This window comes from Ochotona curzoniae, unplaced genomic scaffold (assembly GCF_017591425.1).
Source record: "Ochotona curzoniae isolate NIBS_2020 unplaced genomic scaffold, NIBS_Ocur_1.0 contig_908, whole genome shotgun sequence".
In the NCBI taxonomy this organism is placed as follows: Eukaryota; Metazoa; Chordata; class Mammalia; order Lagomorpha; family Ochotonidae; genus Ochotona; species Ochotona curzoniae.
The window spans coordinates 11,504,036-11,528,274 of record NW_024466607.1 but is presented as its reverse complement, the minus strand read 5'-3'; the positions used below and the strand labels follow the sequence as shown (position 1 = coordinate 11,528,274).

Below are 24,239 nucleotides of genomic sequence, written 5' to 3'. Positions count from 1 at the left end.
CTTTTCTCCTGTTGACCTGAGTTCATCCATGTCGTACCTCTTGGAGATTGCTCTCCCTTCCTGCTACAGTTCAGGTCCGTGTTCTCAGCTAGAAGGGAAGGAAACAGATGCTGGATGATCTGTGTGGAAACTAAACTGCATTGAGTAGTCGCTTGACTCTAGTATTTGTTTTAAAGAGTTTATATGAATTGAATAGAATAATTTTAATAACCTTTTTGTTTTTTTTTATTGAATTGATAGTGTTTGAATATATTTGCCTTTGCTAGCACTGAAACCAGGAGATCCCCTTACTTGCCTGTCTCCCAGTCCTGATGCCTCCCACATCTCTCTGGCATGGATAATTGTTACTTGTCCACATGCCCTAGTTGTCCTGCCTCTGGCCACTGAAATTCAGTATGCATGAATACACTAAGTAAATAGGTTTGCTTTGGGGTGGGTGGCTTACAAAAGTCAGACATAGTGTTGTTAGTAGCATGCCATACATATTTCCCTGAAAAGTGTTCTTTAGCTTATAGAAATGATTCAGAGGTCTTGTCTTATCAGTACGCCAACATCTTGGGCAAACTAGTGATTGCAGATGAACTCTCATTTTTTTATTCACTTAACTGCAGCTCATATTGCATCTCTTCAACTGTTAATTCACTGTAATTAAAATGTGAAATGCATATAGCCTTCAACGGTTAGTTCTGCTTCTAAGAATTTGCTATAGAAAAAAAATTTCCATTGGAATAAATGATTTTGAATGAAATGTCATGTAACTTACATGATTTTATGCAAATAAAAATTCTACATATCATGTAGAATAGTATGTGACAATTTAAAAGGGCTTGATAAATTTTGAGTGCCCAGATGCAAAGATGACTAAATTGTTAACTAAAATTGTTTTTCATCTCTTTCACCATGTGTCACCTTTGCCTTACATGAAATCCCTTCTAGATCCTGTTCTGTTGGCTTCTTTGCAAGAAGTGAGGTGTTAAAATGAGGGTTAACATATGTCAGTGTTAGCTTAAACTCAAAAGTTTAAGCTTTCCTGCCTCTGTCCCCATTCACTTTTTAAAAGATTTATTCTGTTTTTATTTGAAAGACTGTTACAGAAAGAGGGAGGTAGGGAGAGAGAAGCGGGGGTGAGGATGGGGGGAAGCAGCAGGATGCAGAGAGAGAGTAAAAGGTGTAGATTTACTCCCCGAATGGCTGCCTCGGGCAGAGCTGGCATGGTCTGGAGCCAGAGCCAGGAGCACATTTCTGGTTTTGCACGTAAGTGCAGGGGACCAAGTATTCACACCATCTTCTGCTGCTTTCCTAGGCCATAAGCAAGGAGCTGTAGCAGAAGCAGTGCAGTCCGGACATAAACCTGAGCCTGTGTGGGATGCCTGCACCCCAGGCGCCAGCACCTCCCCACCCCCATATACTTTTTTACAAAGAGGTCCTTAGGTCAACCTGTGTGTGAGTTTGCTAAATGTATTTACCCATTTTGAAGAGGAGGGAAAGGAGTATGAAAAGTAATTAGAAATTGACTTCGGAGTTTTAATTTCCTTCATGGATTTTTCAAATAGTATTTTAAGCACAGCGTGTTAGACTGGATAATTAGTTTTTATGGAAGGGGAAGAACAGTGTAGAAAGGTAGACATGGGAAGTGTATTCCTTCCCTTGTCCACCCTCTCCTGTCTTTGTCTTACTCTCATTTGGTATCGTCAAATACCTTTATTCATTCCATAGCCAAATGCAAGCCGATGTGAATATAGATGCTGCATGTCTTTCTCCCCCTTGCACACAAGTACCACTTTGCAAGCCTATTTTTGCCCTTAGTAGGAGGCTGTAGCTCCAGGAGTTGCTCCTGTATCGGTACACACTGGACTTTCACATTGTGTTTATGGTGATAAGACCTGCCATTGTATGGCTGGACTGTAATTTACCTCGTGGGGGGTGTCTAATGGCTGGACTTGCTTCTAATCTTGTGGTATTGTAAACAGTGAGTGGTCCAATATATGCATCAAATTATTTGTATGTGCCTACATCTTATAGGATTATGCCTAGCAACGGTATTGTTAACTCAAAGGATAACTACACCTGAACATTTAAGAAATGAAATCAAATTGCCCCACCTGGAGGTTGGCCATTCTGCATCTCTCAGGGGTATGTAAAAGCATTCCCAACTCTCTACCATCTTGTTGATAAAATTTGTTGTTATGCTTGCTTGGAAATCTTGCCAGTGTGGCAACTAAAGTAGGTTGTTTCTTTTAATTTACCCTTCTTTAATCAAAAATGAGCTCAGACATGTCTGCATGTGGTCAGAACAATCTGTATATATTTTTTCCTAGTCATGTTCTTTGGTCCTGGCAATGCTGTTCTTCAGGGTAAATCAGCTCCTGCCCGGCTTGCCAGTGTACAAGCACATCATTGCCTGCTGGCCATTTTACCTGTGTCTGGGCTGTGGCAGACTTCTGTGATCATGGATACCGTGGCCCTGAGCACTCCTGTGCACACCCCCATGGGGAGTAAACACTCACTCCCCTACTGGGTATCCAACCAGGAATGGACATGCCAGGCTATCACACGTGTGCCCACCTTGGTCCAGTAGGTTCCACCCAGCACTTCCCTAATTAATTGAAGCAATTTCTATTCCTGTTGACACTGTTCAAGAAGGCTGGGTATTGTGTAATCTGTTTTTTGTTCTATTTTTAACATTAGGTTTATTAGGATATAATTTGCATTGAGTAAAAAGCATTCATTTTAGGTAGTCTGTGAATAGTCGTGTGAGGACTGCCACAATCAAGATAGAGTGTTTTCATTACTCCAGAAGTTCTTGTGTGCCTCTTTAAGTGTTAGCTGGGAAAAATTCATTTTCTCTGTGGAATGAATTAATAGGGTTGATTATATATTTTATTTTAATGTTTGATAATTGTTTTTCAAGGATTAATATGTAACATGTTCCAAACGTCAACCTTTCAAAGAGTAGAGAAAAGTCTTTTTCCAAAGTGATAGCTGCTGTTACCAGTGTGTGTGTGTGTATGTGTGAGTGTATGAGATAGATCACACAGATGGCAGCTTGATGTATGCCTGCACTATTCGGCACCTCTTTTTAAATAGCTTTATTGAAATATAGTACCCTTAGTATCTGTACCTCTTCCTAGCAGACACATAGTATTGCATTTTATGGTTATTCCCTCTTGATTTAACAAGTCCTCCTGTTGGATATTTTTTCTAATCTTCAGTATTTTAGTACATTTATAAAAAGCTACAATTAATGATATAGGTTATGTATCACTTGAGTGAATTGATGAATCGGGTAAGCGGTCCTGACTGGAACTATTTCATGCAAGGGGGTATGAGCCAGTGATTTCCAAGTCTGCCTTTCTGTTACTCTCACTCAGGGATCGTTTAAACACTGTAACCCTAAGGCCTGTGCGAGGAGAATTGAATATTGGTCTCCAGGGCTGGCAAATGCTTCGGTGATTGCTCGAGTTCCCCCCCGCCGATTAATTGTGCTCTACTGGCACTGTTTGTGATTTTGACAGTTGTTGCCAACTTGCCTCTCATCCAAGTTCCAATTTCCTCTTGACCAAGCTTCTTATGAAAATGCCTGTTAGTGCAAAAAGCTTTATCAAAACGCTGTTGCATATGTGGTCTTTGTCATTCTGATTTGAGAGAATGGAATCTTTGATTTAAATTTCTGGTTTTATTACTTCTTAATCATATGCCATTTTATTCTGTGTTCGGTTTTTAGTATTTGCTTTCATTGTGGCCTGACCTGTGAGATTTTGTGGTGCATGTTCTTCCTGTGTTTACTTCCTAGAACTGAAACCAATTAGAATGAAGGTTGATGCATATCAGCATTAATTTTGGCTGGTCTTGAGATTGACAGCTTACCGACCCCAGGGATTTGATAGCAATATTTTTTTAGACTAAATATTTGCCTGTCAATGTATAGAATGACTTTTTTTTTTTAAGCTTTATTTATTTGCGAGATAGAAAGACTGACAGAGATTTTACCCCTGCTGGTTGCCATCCTGAATGGCCCCGGTGGCCAGGGTCGGGCCAGGCCAAGGCCAAAAGTTTGATCTGGGTCTCCTACACATGTGGGAAGGGCCCAAGCACTTAGGCTATCTCTCCCTCTGCTTTCCCAGGCACATTAGTAGACTCCTAGATTGGATGTGGAGCTGGGTGTCAGAGCTGCAAGCAGTGATGTAAGCTGGTGTGCCATACTGGCCCTAGAATGCCTTTGTTGTTTCAACAGGGATTTTCTAGTCCTATAAAAGTAGCCATGAATCATCTTCTATAAATTTAACTTACTAATTGGAGCCATCAGCATCATGTTCTTCGATGGACATGTATCTTAATTTATCTTGTATCTATTAAGACCTGCGAGTACCAAGTAATCACTTTTGCAACATTAAACGTCCTTATGTCAGGCAAGGCATAATTATTTTTATGTATTCTTATTTTATAGGATTCTCAGTCAATAAAGAAGCCATTTAGCATCTTAGTCATAGTACCATTGAGTATTTACCACTCTTCTTTGTAAATTGTTTATTTCTTCTGCTTGTAAGACAGGGATGAAGGGGACAAGAGAGAGAAAGGAGGAGGAGAGGGGGAGAGAGCTTCTGTATGCTGATTCATTCCCCAGATTCCCTCAACAGTCAGGACTGGGTCAGACTGTAGAAGTCTGGAGCCCAGAATTCCATCTGAGTGTCTCCCATGTGGGTTGCAAGAATTTGGACCATCGTATGCCGCCTCCCAGGAATGCATTAGTAGGGAGCTGGGTTAAAAATGGAAATTCTGAGACTCAATTTGATACTGTGATGTGGGGTTCAGGCCTTCAGTCTGCTCCATACCTGGTGGCTTGTTTCCGTGCAGAGCTAATTAGCTTTCAGCGGATCTTCCTCAGTCAACAAAGTAAATTTGAGCTCTTTTGAATTCTTTTGGAGAAAATTTAGCTTTTTTTTTAGAGAATTGGCAGAAGATAAATTACTTTTGATCTGCATTCAAGCAGAACTGTTATCATTTTTGTTTGCTCAAAAATATTGCAATTACTTGTTTCCGGACAGGAGTTAGGGAAATTCTGCCTTTCAGCGGAGTGAAAGTTTCAAATTCTCTTAATTGGACTTGATGCTGAATCAATGGCCTTTAGTGGAAAGCCTTTCTGGCCTGAAGTTACCCATCAGCTCACTTTCCTTATTCACGCTTGATGGGAGATCTTTCTGTCCCTCCCACCGTCTCAGTAACTCTGACTTTCAAATAAGTAAATAAATTCTTAAAGTATTTAAGAGGAATTAGGAAATAAAAGTTGTCTTGATTTTATTTAGGACTTTGCTAGGGTGGTGTTTTTTGGTTTTTGGTTTTTTTGCCAGTTCTTTAATAGTTTCTGTTTTAATATTGATTGTGTAGTTAATGGGATGCATACCTCTGATGGGGATGGGTGGAAGGTGTGGTTCAGGTTTTTGGGGTTTTTTTTCTCCTCTGTCTGTGGAGGTGGTGGGAATGGTGCTTCTTGCTGCCAAACTACACCATCACCCAGGTATGGAAGGAATCATTTGATGTCGCCTTAGAGACGCTAGGTGGAGGAGAATGTTCTGAGGGTGTTGCTTGGATTGTCTTAGTTCTGAGATGTCGGTCTCATCGCACCAGCGTTGACAGAAGCCTTTCGTGAGGTCTGTTGGCTCACAGTGTCTGCTTCGGTGTAGCCACACACACTTGCTACAAAGCCTGGCCAAGCGTTGTTTAAGGTATTTTTACAATCACCCACTGAGATTATTTTAACAGTTCTGAGTGTCAGATTTTTCACTTTGCTCCTGAAAAGTTTAGCCTTTTTTTGTGGGGGGGGGTTGTGGTCTTTTTCTGTGAAAGTTATTTTCCTTGCTTTAATTGCTGGTAGCTATTAACTGCTTTCAAAAGCTGTTGGTAAAATACCACCTCCAATTCAAAAGGAAAAGTTCCTTTGTTTTATCTGGTTCTTGAGAAATGTAGAAGTTTATTTGGAACGGACAACGCATGTTCTTCACACAATGGATTTCCGGTTTTGTGGACCTGTTGAATTTGTGTGTGCTGGCCCCTAGCCAGGGTGCGAATGAGGTGCGAATTCACAGGCACTTGAATACTTAGCAGTTATTTCTGGGTCAGGAGCAGATGGCTCTGTGTGTGTGTGTGTGAAATTTATAAAGAAACCACTTAGAGTTCATTGTACACATTTACAAATAGAGACGCCTCTGTGGTACATTGTGAAGTGGTTTTAAATCTGGGTATGGATCCAATAAAGCTTTTCACGTCTTGCAAGGCGTCGGAGGCTCTACTGATTGCCCTTGTTATCTTCAACAGGGACTGACAAACCGTGACCCGTGGGGGCAGCGGCCGGCAGCCTGCTCTTGTGTGTCTTGTCAGGGATGGGAGTGGTGTTTACCTAAAACTTTTTTTTTCTTTTTATTGCTGTTCATATAGTTGGGAGGGATACACGCCCTTGTGGGCCCCCAGTTAGGGTGGGAAGGGTCAAATACGGGGGAAGGGGCATGGGACAAATGTTTCCTCTTTTTTTTTTTTTTTTTTTTAATTTCCTCCTGTATCCACAGGGAAGGAGGCTGAGAAGGCCGCTCCTTGCTGGAGACCCCTATGCCGGGAAGAGTGTTCCGACAGTGTGACCTGAATGATTTTGATAGTTCTGAGACGTTGGGGGTTCATTGCTCCAGGGTTAAGAAAAATCTTTCCAAGATCTGCTGCTTGACAGAGCCCTCCTCAGTGCAGCCACAGACCCAGGAACATGCTGCGGAGCTTGGCCAGGAGAATTGTCCAGCCTGTTGTGCCTTCCTGCCTCTCTCAAGGCAGTTGATATCTTCTGCTGGCCTAGCTAAGCTGGCTGCCATGTCCCTCATGTGCGTCTGTACATGCTGCCCACTGCACAGGCGTCAGCAACTAGGAAGGCCCAACCATGCACTTCAAGGTTGGACCACAGCCTCAGGTCTTGCACCTGCCAGAGGGGTACTGTGGTCTCGCAAGGCTTGACTTGCACCCCACCTGGCACTTGCCAGCTACTGTTGCAGGCTAGCCCGGCTGACCTGCACCCATGTGGCAGCATTGTCTGCCTGTGTACATCAGACCGGCCTACCCTCAGTCCCACCTCTTGAGTTCTCCAGTGTAAGCAGTGGCCCAGCAATGGCATTTACATTTTTAACAGGTTCTAAATTTTCAAATGAAGAGATACATGGTGAACTCCCTGTGGCATAACTGAAAATAGTTCATGAGACTCTAAAAAAAAATTATTCATGCAAAAAAAATATTTTGGAACGCTATGGAACTTTTGGAGATGATCTTACAGTGTGGAGCATGTTATGAGTTGAGTATGGGGAAAGCAGTAGAAAGCAGGTGAGTTGCCACAGGAATAGATCCCAAGGGCCAGCCTGTGCTTGGCACCGTGGCCCACAGGGAGACGTCCCAGCAGAGGTCAGGAGGTAACTGTGGGAGGACTGGGAAGGAACAGGAGACACAGGGTAGGAATGGAAGGGTTGGGCAGGTAGAGTTGCTTCAGTTGCCTTTGGTGTGTCAGGGATTCTCCAGTCATCTTGAATGTGGCTCTAGCACGATTTAGGAGAGTAGTTTCCTGATGTGTTTAGCTTCAGTAAAGGTGGTAAGGGGGTGCGAACTCTGGATTGGTTTGTTTGCATAGGGACGGCATACTTGGAGTCAAGATCTTCGTACCCGCTAGGAGTTAGCTAGCCTACTTGCTGGTCTGACCCTGCAGGGTTCGTGAGGCCCTCAGGTGTCAGAGCATCAGCAGTACAGAGGAAGAAGAAGTGCCGAGTCCGCTGAGCTGAAGTCCCTGTATGTGCGGAAATGGAGGCCCTGGGGGGATCCGTGTATCCTGAGCCCCCCAAGCATCTTGAAGGCAGGTGAGATGATGTGTCCTGATGACCTGGCTCCTGCGTGCCACACACTAGAGCCACTGTTTAGAAACACAAGTGAATATCACAATGGGATTTAATCTGTTTGAAGTGGTGTATACGTGTGTGAGAGACAGACTTGCGAATAGCAGCGATGTGGTCCTCAGGGTGTGGGTAAAAGCCACGCCACTCCTCCCCACTGTTCGCCTCTCCTGGCCTTGTCTGACTCAGCACCTGTTTCTGCTCGCTGCTTGCTGAGGCGCAGCTCCTGGTGCTGTTTGACTGGTGGTATGAGTTCACGTTCCTCATTTGCCTAAACCTTTCTTTCTCTCATCCTCCTAGATTTGGGATCTTGTTCTGGATTGTGACTTAAAAGTCACTGTCAGGTTGCCATCTGTTGTCCCTATGTTGAATATGATAAAACTCATTTTCAAGTTAGTTTTTTTTTTCTTACTGATTTGTGAGGAAGATCAAGAATAATGTAAACCTGTACCGACATTGCTTTATGTTTTCTAGATAGAACAACCTCTTAGGTGAGTTTGGCGTGCTAGGAACAGTCAATATTACTGCTTGTTTTCTTCCACTATGTGACTCACAGTCACAGGGAGGTCTCCCAAGTTTGTGGTGACTTCGCATTTCATCCCCGTCACATGGCTTCAGTGTCTTGCCGTCAGCTTTGTCATCTTGGTGATACTCCGGGTGTTGAGGGTCTGATGTCAGCTTCCTTCAGGGAACAGCATCCAGAGCCTGAAAGGAACCTTCCATTGCCCATGTCTCTGTTCTGAGGGTGACAAGGCGTGAACCCCTCACTACTGGCTTAGTCCGGAAGCCAGCATTTCATCAGTGTCTTTGTTCCTAGTGGCTGGAGCCTTGCAGGAACTGCAGTCAGTTACCATTCAGTTACAATCTTGCTTGTTTAGACAGCGGTCTAGGGATTATGGGCTTCAAAGAACAGGTGCCTAACCTTTTCCCCTTTGCTGGGAGGAGCCCGGGGATTCTTGGACTTCCTGGTAGAACTGGAAGCTGTTCTACAAACCTGTGGTCCTTGTGGGGAAGGCGTGGAAGTGTGTAAAGTAGCAGTTGCCTCACTGCAGGAGGTCTCTGAGTGCCCTCTGAGTTTCAGGCTGAGTCAGGCTTGGGGCTTAGAGCAGAAGAGAGCAGCCCTACCATGGGGTTTGTGCAGTCAACTTTGTGAGTGCACAGCACTTTGCCAGTGGAGAGCTGGGAGCAGGGAGATCCAAATGGCCTGTAGGCCGTGGAAATGGGACATAGCGCTTGCACTGTACTACGACGAGGATGTCATTGTCATGGGGAGACAATATTGATAAAGCCCAAACCTCCGTAAGTTTTTGTAGGCCATTAGCCATCCAAGCGTTGGTACGCCCCAGAGGGAGCGCTCAGTTTGCCCCGCATGTGCAGAATGGACCCGACACAAACTTACTTTCTTCAACAAAAGGTGTCATGTATCTACAAGATTTAAAAAGGATATTCTTTTTTAAAGAAGCATTTTAAAAATTTTCTTAGTAAGGGAATCTTCTTTATATTACTTGTTTGTGAATGTCAGAATGACATCTTTGATTAGTAGTTTATTGAAGGACGTGAAAGAGGACAGTAGTGCAGGATGCATTTATTTTGACTGATACACTTATTTATCTCTGCCTGATGGGAGTTTGCAGCTGTTCTTTTTTGGGGTCTTTGCTTTTGACTCATCAGTTAATACTCTTTGGTTACTTTGTACTTACAAAACAAATTTATTTTGCTCCCCATAGTGTTAAAATTAAAATGTGCAGCCTATAGTGCCCTTCTGTCTCACGTTTATGTAGTTACGGAGTCTGTAGTTAACCCTGGAACCTTTGTTTCCTTTTCACAGCTTAGGGCATCCGAACTGTAGGAATAATAGTTCAATGAGATTTCTTGAGTCCCTCAGTATGCCTTCTGAAGTCTTAAAGAATCAGTCACTTGGTACAACCTGGCAAGTTTCAGGGTTATATTCGTATGTTACTGTTTATACTTTCCTTTGGTGAATTACTAAGGTAATTTGCCACTTGAGAATTAACAAATTACTCATGCCTGGAAATTCTTTTTGTTATTTCTTTGATCTTAACGAAGACATGCATTGTTGTGAACATAATGCATACACCTGCTGCTGTCAGTCAACTTGGTAGATGAAAGCGAAACTCAAGGGGCTGGAATGTAACCTGAGCCATCACAGACTCTCCCTCCTCTGGTCCTGTCTCCAGCCCAAGTCCTCTTCCATGTCCCATGTCTTCTGATTGTATGTGATGACAGTTACTGGTCAGAATATATTACAGTGTTGCTGTACAGACAGGCTTTTGTCATATAATTAAAGAGCACCAGAGCTGCCAGACTAAACAGTGGTCTGAGTTTCAAATAATATTCCGTGACTTTCTTGGCACATTTTTATTCTGACTTGAGCATATGTTATCACTTAGCGTTCTTTCCCATGGCCTAAAGCCCTGGGTGGTGAGGTGGACTAAGCATGGCTCTTCAGTGGCTTCTCTTGGGCACCCACGCGTACCCTCCCAGTGTAACCACCTTTTGTTCTCATGTGCTTCTCTGCTCTGCTCGAAGTAATCCTGCTTAACACAGCTGTGTGTAAAATGCACCAACAGTCAGCTTTTAGATTTCCTGAGCCCTTTTGAGATTCTTACATGAAGTAAGCTCTGAAGAACAGCCAGGCGAAGGGCACAACCAAGTTGTTTCTAACAATAAACATGCCAAAGCATCAATTTTGCTTAATAATTAAGTAAGATTATATTGGAATAGTAACATAATAATATAATAATAATAATATTGATATTGATAATAATTGTTTTTTAAATCTGGTAGAATTCATTGAAAAGTAGCACTTGAGAATCTAGTGAGATGTATACTTCCCAGACACCACTGCCTGCCTTTCGGATTAGCATATCCTTTGAGTCCCAAAGCACACAGACAGAGCACAGACAGGGTGTTAGTACACAAAACTGCCCTGCACAGCCAAGCGTCAGGATGAAGTGTCAATCTACCAAGTGGGAGAAAGTATTTGTAAATCATACTTCTGAGAAGAAATCAATAACCTGACTTAGACAGGAGGGAGTACCAAAATAGACATTTCTAAAAAGAAAATGCACAAATAGTTGAGTATATGAAAAAATATTCCACATCGTAATTCATCAGAGATGCACATTGGAATCACAATGAGATCTTATCTCACACCTGTTAGTGTGGCTGTTGCCAAAAGGAGAATGAGCCCCAGAGCAGGTGTTTACGTAGTGGAGATGCGCATCCCACCTCATGTTACCTGGGTTTCATTCCCCGTTTCTGGTTCCATCTGCTTGCTAATGTATACCCGGGAGGCAGCGGAGAGTCCTCAGGTAATTCACTTCCTGCCACTTACTTGGAGACCTGGCATGAATTCCGGACTCCTGGCCTTTGGCTTGGTTTAGCCAAGGCCATTTTCATCATTTGTCATGAACCAGTAGGTAGGGTATGTCTCTCTTTTTCCCCCTCTGTCAAATAAATAATAATAAATGTTAAAAAGGAAAAGGAAAATAACAGTTGTTGGAGAAGATATGGAAATAAGAAAGCTAAGTTACGTTGTGAGTATGAATTAGTAAGCCACCATGGGTAACTCAGATTGCGACAAGTAGAATCCACCAGATACCACTGTATAACTCATCACCTCTTACACTGGGAGTTGATACCTGTGTTCCCATGCTCATTGTTCACAATAGCCAAGATATGGAAGCCACCTACATGTCTTACCCGCTGATGGATACAGAAAAGGTGGCACATATCCACTATGGGATATTATTCAACCATGAACACAGGAAGTCCTGTCATTGACACCAATCTGAATGAACCTAGAGGGTATTACATAAGGAGAAATAAGCTAGGCACAAACAAGTGCAAAATGATCTCATATTTGAATATAAAAATATAAAAGAGAGGAGAGAATGATGGTGGTTACATCAAACCTTAAATATCTTTGAATCCACTTTGAGAGCTGCATCCTAAGAAAGGATTAAAACATGTTTCTATACAAAAATGTCCATTAAATCAGTAGACATAGTAGGAAGAGAGCTTTTCCCGCATCAGTCAATGCTGGAAGTTTCGCAGGGACTGCCTTGGTTCCTGATCCCCACTGTGATGTGACATAGGCAGAAATCACCTAAGGTGAAGGGGAAACTCAGAATCTATACTTCACCCAGGCATAAAGCTAAGGAAATTGAGTGAGGGTTGGAACCCATTGATGGTGATTCCTTAACTCCAGCATGTGGGATTTTCCCCTAATGTCTGATGAGGTCCGTCAAGAGAAGACTAGTTAAAAAAATCATACGTTAGAAAGCAATATGGATAAGACAACTCATAATTTTATTTTATTTTTAAGATTTATTTTTATCACAAAGTCAGATATACAGAGAGGAGAGACAGAGAGGAAGAACTTCTGTCCAATGATTCACTCCCCAAATGAGTGCAACGGCTGGTGCTGTGCTGATCTAAAACCGGGATCCAGGAACTTCTCCCAGGTCTCCCACACTGGTGCAGGTTCCCAAGGCTTCGGCCTGTCCTCAACTGCTTTCCCAGGCCACAAGCAGAGAGCTGGATGGGAAGTGGAGCTGCCTGGATTAGAACCGGTGCCCATATGGGATCCTGACACATTCAAGGTGAGGACTTTATCCACTAGGTCATGCTTCCAGGCCCCATAATTTTATTTTTAAAGATGTGTTTTGGGCCCGGCGCGGTGGCGCAAGTGGTTAAGTCCTCGCCTTGCACGCCCGGGATCCCATATGGGCGCCGGTTCTAATCCCGGCAGCCCGGCTTCCCTTCCAGCTCCCTGCCTGTGGCCTGGGAAAGCAGTCGAGGACGGCCCAAAGCTTTAGGGCGGCCCAAAGCTTTGGGACCCTGCACCCGCGTGAGAGACCCGGAAGAGGCTCCTGGCTTCGGATCGGCGTAGTATCGACCCGTTGCGGCTCACTTGGGGAGTGAATCATCGGATGGAAGATCTTCCTCTCTGTATCTCCTCTCTGTATATCCGCCTTTCCAATAAAAAATAATAAAAATAAATCTTTTTTTAAAAAAAAAAAAAGATGTGTTTTATTTGAGACGCAGATACAGACACATACATACAGTATTTTCCATCTGTTGGTTCACTCCTCAAATGACTGCAGTGGCCAGGCTGGGCCAGACTGAAGCTAGCAGCCAGAAACTCCAAGTAGGCCTCCCATGTGGGTGACAGGGACATATTGGCAACTGGAAAGTGGAGCAACTGGGACTTGAAAGAGCGCTCATGTGGTATGTTGGTGCCGCCTGCAATGGCTAAACCCAGTGCTCCATGACATTGGCCCCATGGACTTATATTTTACATAAATATTTAGTAAGAAGGGGAAATATTTTTAATGGTGGACTCGGAAAATAGGGTATGAGCGTTTGGCCCTATACCCTCACCTGGTGTAACGGGTCAACAGGCTATTAAAGGTAGCTGATTCTAGTTTGAGTCCTGGGTCCATGACCAGCTTTGGGAGTGGCTGTGAGAAGATTGCTTTGGCAGTGTGTGCTCCAGGGGTCTTCCTCCATAGAGTGGGCTAAGCATTATCATCATCGGACCCATCCATGGAGGTATGGATGCTAAGAACATGGCATAGAAAACATGCCCAGTAAATAGTGTTACTGTAAAAATGAGGTTGATTCCATGTCCATTATGAATACAAGAAAAATAATTTATGAAAACTTGCTAATGATTTTTTGAGTGGTAGGATTTTCCTTTTTTATACTTTCCTATCCTGCTAATCTCCCCTAATGCAACCTCCAAGTGTGTATGCTCCTGTGTTTGTCTACTTTATATAGGCACATAGTCATGTTGAGTTGTAATTTTTAGATAACTTTATAATCAGGGCAAGATAGTTTGTTGAACATGCACCTGCACACACAGGCTGGTTTTCCTTAGGAAATGCTCTCCGGACTGACAGTACACAAACCATCAACAGGTAATCATAGCACGGCAGCACTCGGTCTGTGCTTTGAAGTTGGCTATCATTATTCTCTAGCTCTGTCTCTTAGTATCATAGGAAATAGCTCCTGAAATGAGCTTGAGGAAACTGTAGATGTGAATATGATGGAAGTGTAATGTGTAGGAGTTGGCACTGAATTTAAAATCTGATTTTTTTTGACACTTTCCTGTTCTACCCCCACCGCCAGTATTCTTCCTACCTGCCACATTTGATGTCACACCCATCAGCCACTAAGTGTTGGGAAGCCTCTGGATTCTAATGCTAGCCGTCGCCTTGTGCTTCTTTCCACATTAAATCCATCTTACTGTCCAAATGTGCTTCTCTCCTCTGTCCCTTGTGTTAGGACAGTAGCTTAGGACCGTGAAGGGTACAGACTCTCATATCTGTGGGCTGGGTCACCGTGGAGGAAAAGTGCTCGTCTTCTCGCTCTGAGCAGTAAGGCTGTGTATTCCTACCTCACGGTAGGGATTAAATAGGAGGCAAAGCCCCAAGCATAGTGCATCAGGAGGACCCAGAGGATTCCAACAGGAAAGGTTGTCAGGCCTGGGCTCTGGCCCGCTTTCACCCCCGCCGCCCCCACCACTTCTCTCCTGCATCTCAGGGACTGTCAGCCGTGTAGATACTTACGAATCTCATCACTTATCCATCTCACCCCCTCTTACCTTGTGAGCAGTCACAGTCGGCTAGTTAATCTTCCAGTTCCCCGTCCCTTTTGCTGCTGCTCTGTTCTCTTTGTAAAGAATCCTTGTGAAACTACCACACTGATAATGCCATCACTTTGCCTGGTCCTCCCCTGGGCTCAGCCAACATTTTTCTTCAGCCAAAGGGCAGATAGGTATTGCAGGCCTAAGGGCCCAGCTACCCTGAGGTCTGCTATTTTAGTGTAAAAGCTGCCAAAGACAATTTATAAATACAAGAGCACGGCTGTCTTCCAATGAAAGTGTATCTATGAAGAGGAATTTTGAATGTGATGCAATTTCCCTACGTGATAAAATAGTCTTTTGCTTTCCTTCAGTCTTTTAAATACCTGGTGACTATTGTCAGCTTCTGGACCATACAGGTGGTAAATGCAGGCAGGTGGCAGGGTGTGGCGTGCAGGCGGTGGTTCGCCAACCCCGACCTGAGGCGTGGTCTTACAGATCTTCAGTGTGGCTGCTAAGAGCTCCGATGTTCGGGCTGGGTATTCCTTAGACTTCTCACTGGGTAACAGGTTGGTTCTCTCTTTCCTCTAATCTGCCCCCATGAGCCATCCTGTTTTTGTCTTTCGTCGTGCAGTTCCTTTTGCCAGGACACCTCTTTTGTTCCTTTTTTTTTTTTTTTAAGATTTACATATTTTTTATTTGAAAAGGCAGAGTTACAGAAAGAGAAGGAGAGACAGAGATAGTAATTTCCCATCTGCTTGTTCACTCCTGAAATGACCACAATGCCTGAAGCTGAACTGATCTCAAGCCAGGAGCCAGAATCTTCTTCTGCATCTCCCAAGTGAGTGTAGGGACCCAAGGCCCTGAGCCTTCCTGTGCTGCTTTCCTAGGACATCAACAGGCAGCTGGATCGGAAGTGGAGCAGCCAGGACATCAAATGGTGCCTGTATGGGATGCCATTGCCGCAGACAGAGGCTTAGCTGATTATACCATGGTGTTGGTCCCACACCAGGACACTTTACAACTGACTAAGTTCCCTTGCTTCCCACTTCCTACTCTGTGTTTTGTCAATAGCCCGGGCTCCTGCTGCACCTCAGGCATCACCTGTGTGGAGGATGCAGCTCTGAACTGCTTCGGTTTATATATCAGTTCCTCTATTTGCTCTTGAACCAGTTTGCTTCTTTGTGCCCGTATTTCTCATCCGAAGTAAAAAGGGATAATGATACTGATGGCTAGCTCACAAAGTTTTGTTCTCTCTCTCTCTCTCTCTCTCTCTTTCTCTTTCTCTTTCTTACATGTGGGGGAGGAATTGTAGCCATGAATTCACTGAGTTAGCACGCAGAATGAATGTGGCCACCACATAGCTTATGCAATCTGAGGTCTGCTACTATGGTCATATGTGCTTGCTATTTGAATCCTTTACTAGGCTCCATCTATGCCCTTTCTAGATCTTTCTGTATTGCTTAGAATACGCAATGCAGTTCTCACTCAACTCTTAGCCTGGCACATAGTAGACATCAAACAAAATTTTATTGAGGAAGTGGGAGAGAAAGAGCATCAAAAACAGCTCTTGCATTTCATTAGTTAACAGGACAAAGAATGAACTACTGGAAAAGAAGCAGATTGGAGGACACTGTGGAAGCTCAGCATGTTAAGCTGCGGAGTTGCAGCCTGCAACACTAGCATCTAATGTAGGAGCACATGCTCAAGTCCCAGGCACTCTACTTCCAGCCCAGCTTCCTGCTTGTTTGTCTTGGGAGGCAGCAGAGGTCTCAGCCGCCGATGTGGGAGAGCAGGTGGGGTTCCTGGTCCTTGGCTTCAGCTTGACCCAGACTGGCTGTTGGAGCCATTTGGAGAGTAGACCAGTGGGAGATCTCTGCCTCTGGTTTCTCTCTCCCTCTCTGTCACTGTGCCTTTCAAATAAATAAATGCATCTTTAAAATGAGAAAATAATTAGTCTCGTAAATTTGGATAGAATTGAAAAACATATCCTAATCTCTGAGCAGTTGCCCTTTTTTACTGTGGGGTTCATACCTGTAGCAGGAAGGAGCTGCTGGCCAGAGGTCCCAGCTGGTGGCCCTCTCAGGGCCATGACTTTGGTCTGTGTCTGCGTCAATCCTTTAGCCTACTGGTACAGCTTCTTTCTGTTCCATTCCTTCCCCCACTCTGGTGCAAGAATGAGCATGGCCGGCACCTGTGTTGAGCGTGTATTGCCACAGCATGGACACAGAAGCACGCCTTGAAGAGAATGCCTAGGTTTGGAGGAATTGTCTGAGAGAGCTGCAGAGCTCCTGGCCTGAGTGAGTGCAGAGCACCTGGGCAGGAGAGAAAGCCCAGGCAGGCTGCTGGAGTGAGGGCTCAAAATCCCTGGTTGGGTTGCAAGTGCACCATTCCCGTATGGGGACAGACACAGAAGGGTCTGAGTGCAACAAGACTTTGAGGGACACTGCGCCGTCTGAGTTGGAAGGAGATGGAGGTGTTGTACAGAGTCCTCGCCACTGCCTGGGGCTCCACTTGACTGCAGCTCTCTCATCTCACTGCCGTGCCTTCAGAAAAGGGAGCTTCCTCCGGCTTTGTTTCATTCAACAGATGTGGGTGATTGATCAGGGCTTGTTGGGGCATCCTTCGAGGCACCAGGTCTAAAAGTGTTTTTGCACAGTTGTTTGTGGAATGGGGAGGTTGTTTGAGGCAAGGGGAGGTTGTATGTTGGAGCCGCGTTCTAGTACAGCTTCAAATTTCAAGTTAATTTTGAGACATCCATAGCAAATGAAGCAGCCAGCAGCTTTCTTACTTACAGTTATTTTATAGTTTACTTCCTCGGGGAACTAGAATGTTTGCCTAATAGGAGAACTCCATAGCTCTTTATAAAAAGATGAGATGTAAAATGCGTCTCTGCCTAAAGCCACCGGATTTTCTATCCTGCCTGTGTGTGTGTGTGTGTGTGTGTGTGTGTGTGTGTGTGTGTGAAAAATAACTCCTCAAATGTGTGTACTGTTTATTGGTGAGACTTCTGCAGTTCTCTGCGAGCAGATTAATAAGCATTACAGGCAAGGACAAGCATCTCAAGGAGAAACACCACAAATATTGCTTCCAGGGTAGGAATAATATCTCATAACAACATTATGAAACCGTCTCTTTTTGAAGCTGATCCACCAACCCCATCAGTTGAAATTCAGTTTGAGGCTTGAGAGTTTGAATTTTAAAAGACTGTCATTGGTCCACTAGAGTGGCAAATTATGTAAACAAAACAGCTTTGTAGTCGAGGTCTCAGTCAACTATGAAACAAATGTGAACTCTGAAATTCCCAATTGATGTCATTGGAAAGCTGAACGGAGTCTGGCTTTCACATAGGGCTTGTGAGTTGATCAGAAGCAGCGTAATTTGGGGAGTCAATGAGGTATTGTTCCTTAAAATGGAGGGTGGGAGAAAAGTGGACTTGAGATGGGCGACAAGTTCAAGCTTGAAGAAGGCAGAGTTTTCAAGATGGTCTTCACGATTGCTGGTCCCGGATGTGTACGTGCCTCCCTCAGTTACTCCATTAAATACCAAGTTAGTGCTGTCTGCGAAGGGATACTGCAGATGGAATTGAGGGCCCACAGCAACTGCGTGAGTCCCTTAGATCTAGAGCTTGGAGACAAGAAAGTACAAGAGATCAGGTGCTTGTGAAGGGCTTGGCAGGGCGGAGCACCTTCCTTGCTGGTTTTGGAGATGGAAGGGACCATGTGGCAAACAAGGAATGTAGTAATCTCTGTGCCTTGAGAAGGACCACAGGTGACAGCTGGCTGGCAGATACTAATTGAGTCCTGCAACTTCAAATAACTGGATTCTGCCTGCAGTGAGGAGGAGCAGTGGGTAGGAAATGGGCTCCCTGGGCCCCCAACACCGGGCTAGACCTTCTCCCATCCAACGGCCAGCTCCTTGCTGGGCTAGATTTCTAACTAAAGATGGAGCTAGTTTATGGGTTTTTCTCTGAGCCATCATATTTGTGGTCCTTTGTTACATAGCGTTAGAAAAGCAAACACAAGCTGTTAGCAGCTCTCTGATGCTCTGGATTGGTGCTGTCTGCGGCAAAGACAAAGAACATTCCCCTTTGTTGCAGACAAGTTCTGTGAAAGAGGTCACGTTTTCCCAAGGCAGCTGTAAAATTGATTGCCACCCCACATCCTTTTCTGTAGTGCAGCTATGCCCCTTGGCCATCAAGAGACGGTCTGTATGCCCCTGACTCTGTGCTGCCTCTGTGACTGGCTTGTACACACTTGGAACACAGTGGACGTGATGCTGTGTAACTGCCAAGGCAAGGCTGGACCAGGCGTATAGCATCCTCCACAGTCTATCGGAATGTTCTTTCTTGGCACCCGGATGTCATGCTGTGAATGGCCAAGCCACAGAGATGTAGGGGAAGGTCAACAGTAGGTGCTCCCCCAGTTCGGGTACCAGGCATGGGCACGAGGACGCCTTTGATCATGAAGTCTCCCCCAGTCATTGTCCCTCCTCTCTACAGGCTTTGCACATCCTGGATCCAACATCACATCATTCCCTCTGGGTCCAGCCCAAGATCATGGTCCACAGAATCCACAAGAGTCCTAAAACTGGCTTATGCCACCAAGATTGGAGGATGGAGGGAAGGGGCTGTAGTTATACAGCCAAAGATAACCAGAATAAATGTGTTGCCAGCAAATAACAGCTTGTGCCCCAGCTAGACCCTGCTGCCTGATTTGGATGAAGAAAGTTTTGTGACAGCGCAGTCCCCGTCTGCTGATGACTTTCATTGGCTGCTTTTCCATAGTGGTGATGGAGATGTGTCGTTGCTATAGAGACCATGTGGTCTGTGAAGCCCAAGTAGATAACATCACTGTCCAGCTGAACCATGGGCAAAAGGACTGATTAAAGTATTCTTCCAAATAATAGAATGATCCAGGTTTTATCACAACTATTTTCTGTTAAACTGCATGAAAAAAAGCCATAATTCTTTAAAAATTTATCACAGTTCATAACCAGATTGGATAAGGGAAAGTGCCTAGAGTCAACTGGGTGATCAGTGTCCAATTTTTTAAATATTAAAGGCCATTAAAATTCATTGTAGTCTAATTCATTAATGCTGGGAAGATAGCTAATGAGGCATGTGTAAAAAATTACAGTATGGGATGCTTATAATTTAACTGTGCACCAAGAGTTGGTTACATTACTTCATCCAGCATTACCTATTTTGATAGTCTTTGTACTAATGTGAATTTTAATTAATATTCACACTTAAAAAAAATCAATCTATTTGAGATTTCACTTGCTACAGATCAATAAGGCTAAGCCAGCAGTTGCTTGCAAAGAAGGCTCATATTTCTTGTGTCTAATAGCTGTGGTTCAGCGTATTAAAGATGAGTGTTTAATCATGCTATTTCTTGGTCCCAGCTTTTTTTTTTTTTAGCCATAAAACATGGGCGCTGCAGTGCTCTGTATCGGGGTAGCAATTTTGATAGGAATTATCTAATGCAAGCTTATCTTTTTTTTTTTTTAACAGACTTATAGAAGAAAGCAAGCTGATCCCACTCATTTTCGAAGTGATTCTGGTAAGAAAGTAAATGTACATTTGGAATCAAGGGGAAAGGACCCACACCTGGCCTCAGCACCCCTATGTGGCAAGGGGTACCCGGGAACCCTGTTTGATGATCCACCCTCCTCTGCCAGACCTCCTCTGGGTTTTCTTTCTTTGCGAATATTTATTCCCTAGCAGAGAGGATAGTTTTTTCAAAATGTGCAAGTATTGCGTGTTAATCCAAAATGTAGGAAGGAAGGAATAAACGCAAGCTTGATTGTGGCAAAAGGGCTGACTGACACTTTCTACGCTGCAGGAGGAATTTTCCAAAGTCTCAGAGAAAGTCCTCTGACCCCTAATCCTAGGGTACCAGATCAGCAGTTTTCAGCTGGCGGTCAGGAAGTTTTCTTTTCTAGAACTTTTCTTTGTTGATCCACAAAATGCAAATTACTTGAAAATCATCCGTTCAATCTTTAATCTGTGGCTTCAATGAGGATAAAATGGGAAGCAGAGTTGACTCTTCCACTCTGATGAATCCTCTCTGCAATGAACGCAGACATGAGGCTGAGATGGAGACTTGACTTGATGCTTAGAAGGATTCTCCCATATTGGCATGTTGTTAGTCTCGTCTGCTGAGGCCTTAATGCGCATAGCTCACTGCTCCCCGCTCTTCTTGACCCTCCCTGCCATCGTCCCCAGTGGAGCTTTAGCCGTGGTATCCTCCTAACCCTCCCGATGCTGCACTTGCCTTAATTGACTCAGAGTATCAGCCTGTAGAGGATCTGCCCTCAGGAGAACTGGTTGGGTTTGCCGAGTTTCTTACTCCATCTGTGCTTTCAAAGGAGAACATCATACACTGGCTAGTTTACAAAGCAAAGAGATTTCTTACAGTTGAAGAGACTGAAAAGTGCAAGATGGGAGCCCGGGTGTCTGGTGTCTGCTGGGAACGTGCTTGCTGTGACCCCGCATGGCAGAAAGCAGGCGGGAGAGCGAGGGAAGTGAATTAACAGTTGGGAGATCCTTCTCCCTCTCGCTTTAGTCTCCCACCCTCCCTTTCAATTAAATGAATGTTTAAAGGAAAGTGCTTCTTATTTTACTCAAGTTAATAAATGCTTAGTTGATTGATGGCAACCTTTAAGCCCTTGTCATGAGTTGTGGATTTGGCGGAAGGTGGTATCTGCTCCCCATTCTGGACACTAGCCCGTCCCGAGGGTCTCAGCTTGCAGGCGTGTCTGGAGTGATAGCTCGTGTCTAATGGGAATAGCTCTGTTCTCAGGTTTCTTCCAGGAGATCATGTTATAGTGGGTTTTGCTGCTAAAACACAAAGAGCATTGGAAGTACCGCTTTAAAGACAGGACTTTACTCTCCTTAGAATCATTATTGACTTCTTATTCTTTTGTTTTTCTTGAGTTGAATAATCTCAACACTTTTTCTCCATATGAATACATTTTAACATTTAACATCATGGTGGTTATCCTGTGAGCTGTTACCTTGTCCGTTTAGGCTTTTTGTCACCAAGCTAGCCGTAATACATTATTTTATTGATTCTGTGATGTGCATTACTTTTTCAGATTTTTACATTTCTGAAACTGAGATGTTTTCCAAATGTATTTTACTCTCAGCCAGTGACCTGGTTGCCATTACTATAACCAATGTATTTTTATCTTTATTTCACTTTTTAAAAAATATTTATTTTTATTGGACAGTCAGATATACAGAGAGGAAGATCGTCCTTCTACTGATTCACTCCCCATGCAGCTACAATGGCCTGAGCTGAGCCAATCCAAAGCCAGGAGCCAGGAGCCTCTTCCAGGTTTCCCACGTGGGTGCAGGGTCCCAAGGCTTTGGGCCGTCCTCGACTGCTTTCCCAGGCCACAAGCAGGGAGCTGGATGGGAAGCGGGGCCGCTGGGATTAGAACCGGCGCCCATATGGGATCCCGTCATGTGTGAGGCAAGGACTTTAGCCGCTAGTCTACTGTGCTGGGTCCTATTTCTCTTTTTAAAAATTGGCTAAGACTGATGGACTATCAAAATCTATCTGAATAAGTCTGTCAGTGAAAGGAAAATGAAAATGTTAATTCATCACAAACTTGAATTGGCCAGTGTTTTTCTTCCTCAGTGCTTGATAAAATGCTGATGAATATTAGAACTGAGGGAGTCCTGGATTCAAGGAAGCGCAACACACACTCCTGCAGATGTGGCTGCAAGTGATGTCTAGCAGCTGTGGACTGCCGTAAGAGTAGAGTGGGAGCCTGCGAGCTTGGTTAACTACTTATGCCTCCTAGCCAGCCATCAAAAAAGAAAGCAGCCTTTGAATCGTTCAGGCAGTGGGCCACCAGGACCTCTTGATGGCTGGCTTGCTTTCTTCTCATCCCAAACCTGTTTTCCAGCACATGTTGCTGTGCTTAGTGCCTGCACAGCAGCCTCTGTCTCTGCTTTGCTGGAGTTCTTCATCTGCTGTGTGTTTACCAGCAGGTGCGTCTTTTCCTGGATGCTGCTTCATTAAGAAAGTAACCCAGTGTCTCTGAAACTGCCAGGGAGTGCTGGCAGCTTGTTTTTTTTTTTTTTTTGCCTCCGTAGGCCCAGAGGCAAGTGACAGTGTGGGGACCAGAGTTCAGAACTCATTTCCTATTTGTATGATATAACTGTGCAGAAATCCTTGGAAGAACAGATGTTTCTGGGGTTACATAGTAGACCGAGAGCTCCAAGTATGAATTCAAGTTGGCTAAATAAATAGCTGACTGAAGACAGTCTTTTCAAAATCATGTTTAAAAGCAATCTCCAGTCCTAAATTTCTGCTCAGGAGACACAGTGCCCCTTCCTGGGTGGCCAGTAATGGGCCCTTCCTTGTAGTTGGCATGGCTGGGAGAGAGTGTTTAGCAAGCAGACAACAGGTTAGCAATACAGTAGGAGCTCTTACAGGTGGAGGTGTAGGAAGCTGTGGCCCCCAAATGCACTCTGCTGGGGCACCGTGAGGCAGGGTGGGGGCAGTTGGTCTTAAGTTGTCGCTCAACTTGGAGGAGGATAAGTCTGGGCCGGCCCAGGGAGTAGTGAATGCATAAGTGAGCCTAAGTACATGAAGCAGAAAACAGGGAGAAATGGTAGGTAGTGAGAGTGAAAAGGGTAGCTTGGAGCAAACTGCTGCAAGGGCTTTACACTATGGCTATTTCATTGTTTGACTGCAGATAACTGACACTTTTTCAGTATCAGAAAGTATCTTCTGGTTAAGAAAACAGTCTTTCAGCAGTGTTGGCTACAGGAGGCACTTGCAGTGTGCAAGGAAGCTGATCACCAGGGGTTTCAGGTTTTGAGTCCCAGGTGTGCACAGTCAGCTGAACAACCCATGCTGCTTCTGTCACCAGTGGACTGAAAAAAGGCTGAAGCTGGATTCTGGGGCATCCCTGAAAGCTTCCATTAACTCTAGAGGCCAGTCACGGGGCAGTGGAGGAAGGATCCTGGAAGAGCAGGGGTCAGGTCTAACCTAAGGTACAGGAGTGCTTTGGCATCGCATACAAGATAGCACCAGAATGTGGCTAACCTTGCAGAGGCGGAAGCTGGGTGGCTGGTTGCTTGTAAGAGGTGGCTGCCCCAGAAGCTTGGTTCTGTCCCCGGTGCAGGGTCTACTCCTCCTCCTTTATTCTCAGTTGGCAGCCTGGGCAACTGTGTTGGGCCAGAGCATCCATGGATGAAGCTTAACTCATGTGGAGGGAACACAGATCCACAGCACTAGGGCATCCTGGGTTTGTTTAGTAAATCCAGGATCCTGAAGGCGTGGGAGGAGTCCAGCTCATGACTGCTGCATTGCTGGCTGCACAGAAGGGAGAACATTTTGTTTGCCACTTAGAACAGAAATGCTTTGAAATAGGTCTTAAAGGCAAACATGGATGTATTGGCCTTTGAACATGGCTGTAACTCTAATCTCTCTTCATTTTATTTTAGTAGTTTATATTTTGGCCTAGTTCAGTACATCATTTTAATGCCAAGTAATACAGGCAAGCTCTGTTTCATTGGGAAAAAAAAAATCTTTATTCATGGCAGATTTTCCAATATGTGCCAAAATATCTCTGTCACGATATTTTATGAGCCTGCTGCAAAACAAACAATTGAAGAGCAATTCCAGTGGCAAATGTTAACAATAAAGAAGGGATTAGCAATACACTAGCTTGACAATTATATTGTTTTAACAAAT

General features: G+C 44.4%; 1 protein-coding gene across 2 annotated transcripts in view; it reads left to right on the top strand.

Annotated features, from left to right (window-relative positions):
* The window catches only part of ULK4 (unc-51 like kinase 4), a 286,847-nt gene that overhangs the window by 105,030 nt on the left and 157,578 nt on the right, over positions 1–24,239 (top strand). For both annotated transcript variants that reach the window (XM_040994292.1, XM_040994293.1), the window contains exon 30: positions 20,036–20,084. In XM_040994292.1, the coding sequence (XP_040850226.1) occupies positions 20,036–20,084 (49 nt within the window). The remainder of the gene's footprint in view (positions 1–20,035; positions 20,085–24,239) is intronic.